Source organism: Chionomys nivalis, chromosome 11 (genome assembly GCF_950005125.1).
Source record: "Chionomys nivalis chromosome 11, mChiNiv1.1, whole genome shotgun sequence".
Taxonomy (NCBI): Eukaryota; Metazoa; Chordata; class Mammalia; order Rodentia; family Cricetidae; genus Chionomys; species Chionomys nivalis.
In genome coordinates, this window is record NC_080096.1 from 58,595,799 (window position 1) to 58,599,941 (window position 4,143).

The following is a 4,143-nucleotide window of genomic DNA, read 5'->3' on the forward strand; positions in this document are numbered from 1 at the left end:
TTCTCTTTCAAGTGTGCAGTTCGGCCCCATTCTCCAAATAAAATCCACTTGACGCCCGTGAGCGAGAGTGCACAATGAAAAGCAAAGGCTTAGCTGGGTGGTTTAGTCTTTAATCCTGGTTTAACTGGAGAGCAGCTGTGGGCGTAGGGAAGGAGCCAGGGGTGCATGGAGAACACGGCCATTGCGGTCCTGGGCTTGATGGACTGCAAACCTCATCTCTCTTCAGGGCCGTTGACATCCGTGGACTCTATTTATTTATTTATTTTTTTTGATACCATGAAATCAGATTTCATTACATTTTATTTATTTAGTGTGTGTGTATGCATGTACCACCGTGCATGTGTGGAGGTCAGAGGACAACTTGGTTCTCTCTCCTTTATCATGTGTGATCTGGGCACTAAACTCAGGTCATCCATCGCCTTTGGCGGCAATTGCTTTTACCCACTGAACCATCTTGCTGGCCCCATCTTTAGGTCTTTGAAAATGGCTATCTTCATTAATAAGACTGAAAGTTCCATCTATGGTGCTTAAAAACAACGGCAGTCTTGCTGACATGTTGGTACTTGACGGCAATCCTGTCACTGAAGAGGCAGAAGCGGGAGAATGTGTTTAAAGTCCGCCTGAGCATCACAGAGAGATCTTGGCTCTAAAAACCAAAGCGATCTTCAGATAACGAGTTTGCCTTCGCTCCTCTGATAGTGACTGTCTAGGCTCATAATTTCTGTCTCAAGTCTCTGAAGATGTCTGAAGAGGACTTTGGAGAATCCCTTGGTGACTTTATGCGGAGGGTGGGGAGAAGAAAAAGTGAGCTGGGTCATAGAGGTGGACAGATATTCCAATTTTTCAGAAAATTCCTAATTGATTATCTAGTATATACATCTTTCATGGGCCCCGAGGACTTTTGGCCCAATTTCTTAGGACACTCTAATTCTTTCCACGCATCCACATTTGTGGGTTCCTCTGCCTCATATCATCCATCACTTTAGACCACTGAAGACATCAATTACATTTTATTATTCTGGTTCCCCATTCCAAAGGGAAGAGGCTTGGTTCAGTCAACTCATGATTCTTCTGGCATCCAAGGTCCTTTTCATGGTCCAATTAGCTGAGCTCTTGGAGGCCCCGGGCTATATGGTACCAGCCAGAGTCAGGGCTGCTCTCTATGAGGCCATGAGGTGGAAAACAATCAGAACAGGAATCAATTGACCTTCCAAGAACTCTTGCCAAGATACTCTTGTAGGTAGTGAAAGGGTGGTTGGATGATGGATTCCCAGGTCATTGAACAAGTGGGCCCAGAAAAACATTGATGGCTTTGCCTGCTTAGAAGAGTGTCTCCAATATGACACACACACACACACACACACACGCACACGCACACACGCGCGCGCGTATATATATGCATACATATAAACTTACATACATATATATTTAATTATATATTATATACACCAAAACTTGAATGAAGACACAGAAGGCACCCTTGTCAAATGTATTGGAAACCCCAAATGGGAAGAATGTAGCAAGTACAGCTGATGACAAGATCAAGATTCAAATTGTCTCTACAAGTAGAATGTCAATGTGAAGTTCTATGCTGGGATAAAATAATCAACACTACATATTTATAGTGGGGACTGATCATTTTGGCCATTCTTTGTAAAGAGTCTCCTGGTTTTCACTCAGTGATGCGCTGTGCTATGAAGCATCAACTTAAGTTCCAGGCTAGAAGGGAATAAGATGCTCATATCAGAAAGGTACCGCTGCCTCATACGATTTGGCCTGGTCAGCTGTTTCTTTCAAGGATGCTATCTGGTGACCTGGATGTTTGGATTATGGAGAACACATTTTGGAAGTGATAAAACTCAAAGCTCAGAAGGTCGGGGGAGGACCCATTTTAAAGTTGAATTCTGTCAGGGAGGTCTTAGGCTTGTCCTAGACGACTCAGGGAGAAGAGAAACAGGTGAGCGGTCACTTCATGAGAATGGCCTGGGGTCAGTGTCGGTAAAGACTTCATCGAGTTATGACTATAGGAGCTTGTAGGGGGCTTTCTCAGATGGCTGAGGGGAGAGTGGGTTGCTTAGGGTTTTTCAAAAGGGTTTTTTTTTAAAAGGATCCAGCATCAGACAGGAGTTTGACAAAATGGTCTCCAGGTCCCTTTCAACACTGGAAACTCAAAAGTCTGTAAAGGCAGATGGGCATTCATTTTAATATGATGATTGAGCTTGAAAAGCAGAGAAATGGGCAGGTGCATGTAATATGAGGAATAAGCTGATGTCCATGGGTGCCTGCAAAAACCAAGGACCCTCACAGGGATCACAAGGCTTGCATCTTTAACACAGAAACATGTGTCCACACCATGGCTGTTTATTTGGTGCCTCGATTACGGAACCTACCTTTTCCACTGGTGAACCTTTTTTTTTTTTTTTTTTTTTTTTTACATGAACCAGTCAGTCACCTTTTATTGGACACTAGTTCTTAGGACATGAAGATCCAGCCAGAGTTGAGTTCTTCATGGATGGGTGCAGGAGAGGCGCTTATGCTTGGGTGTGCAGTCCCTTCATAGTGACCCTTCTTCAGTGGTACTTGCGTCGCCGCTCATGTTTGAGTTCCTTGTAAGAAATGCAGTAGCTGAAAACCACATAGGCTGCCAGCACCATGTTAATCCCCGAGATGCTGCCTTTCCGCACATTGATGTACTTGTTGTAATACTGGTCATAACCTCTCTGAAAGGCTCCCACAATGCCACTGGGGGTGAAATTCCGCATCAATATCCAGCTTGGCAGTTCTCCAAGTTTAACATCCATAAGCTTCTTCTCCTTCAGTGGCACGAGCGACGCCATCTTGCAGTCCCGGTGTCCGCAAAGCCTGAACCTGCTTTTTTGAGAGTCCTCTAGTACCCTCCTCCAGGTAGTGTGCAAAAAAGCTTCGTCCATTGCTTCCATGACTCTCATTTCATGTTCATGTGGAGGATGTTTTGTGGGCTGGCCAGGGACTCTAGCAGGTTTTTTTTTTTTTTTGTTTGTTTGTTTGTTTTTTTTGTTTTTTGAGACAGGGTTTCTCTGTGGTTTTGGAGCCTGTCCTGGAGCTAGCTCTTGTAGACCAGGCTGGTCTTGAACTCACAGGATCCACCTGCCTCTGCCTCCCAAGTGCTGGGATTAAAGGCGTGCACCACCACCGCCCAGCGAAATTTTATTTTATTTTTTAATTTAATTTTTATTTATCATGTATACAATGTTCTGTCTGCATGTATGTCTGCAGGCCAGAAGAGGGCACTAGATCTCATTACAGATGGTTGTTAGCCATCATGTGGTTGCTGGGAATTGAACTCAGGACCTCTGGAAGAACAGCCAGTGCTTTTAACCTCTGAGCCATCTCTCCAGCACTCTAGCATGTTTTGATGGGAAACATGCTGTAAGCTACAGCCAGCATATAGATTTTTGAAGCATATTAGGTTGCAAAGCTGGAATGGTAAAGACGCTTGCCATGCAGGTCTGGCAACCTGAGCTACGTGACTGGAACCCATGTAAGGGTAGAAGGAGCGAACTAGATCCACAAACAGTTCTCTGACTTCTGCATACATGCCACACAGACTAATAATAAACATAGGAAATGCATTTCTACTGAGTTGCTTTTTTTCTTTTTCTTTTTTTTTGATTTTCGAGACAGGGTTTCTCCGTAGCTTTTGGTTCCTGTCCTGGAACTAGCTCTTCTAGACCAGGCTGGCCTCGAACTCACAGAGATCTGCCTGCCTCTGCCTCCCGAGTGCTGGGATTAAAGGCGTGTGCCACCACTGCCCGGCTCAAATTGCTTTCTTTTTGCAAGGAAGTATAGAACACCGTAAAATACCTTTAAGTAGTATGGTATAAGATAAAAATTCATGTATCCTAATATTATACAGTGTAGTGTACATGCCCCAAGAATTGTGTGTGGATTCAGTTTCTGATATCTCTTTGCTTTTACCTTCTGTGTGAGTGTTTGCATGAATGTACTTTTGTGCGTTATCTGTATACTTGGTGGATCTCTTACAGTTGGAGTTATAAGTCAGCGTGAGCTGCTATGTGAGTGCTGGGAACCAGACCTAGGTCCTCTGGAGGTGGAGGAAGTACTTTTAACCATGGAGCTATATTTCCTTTTCCTTTATCCCTC

The 4,143-nt window shown here is 44.1% G+C and overlaps 1 protein-coding gene across 1 annotated transcript; it reads right to left on the reverse strand.

The window, feature by feature from the left end:
• Positions 1 to 2,432: 2,432 nt before the first annotated feature.
• On the reverse strand, positions 2,433 to 2,857 carry LOC130884171 (ATP synthase subunit f, mitochondrial-like). Its single transcript, XM_057785171.1, has one exon. The coding sequence runs from the start codon at positions 2,835 to 2,837 to the stop codon at positions 2,571 to 2,573; it is 267 nt and encodes an 88-aa protein (XP_057641154.1). The 5' UTR covers positions 2,838 to 2,857; the 3' UTR covers positions 2,433 to 2,570.
• Positions 2,858 to 4,143: the final 1,286 nt, after the last annotated feature.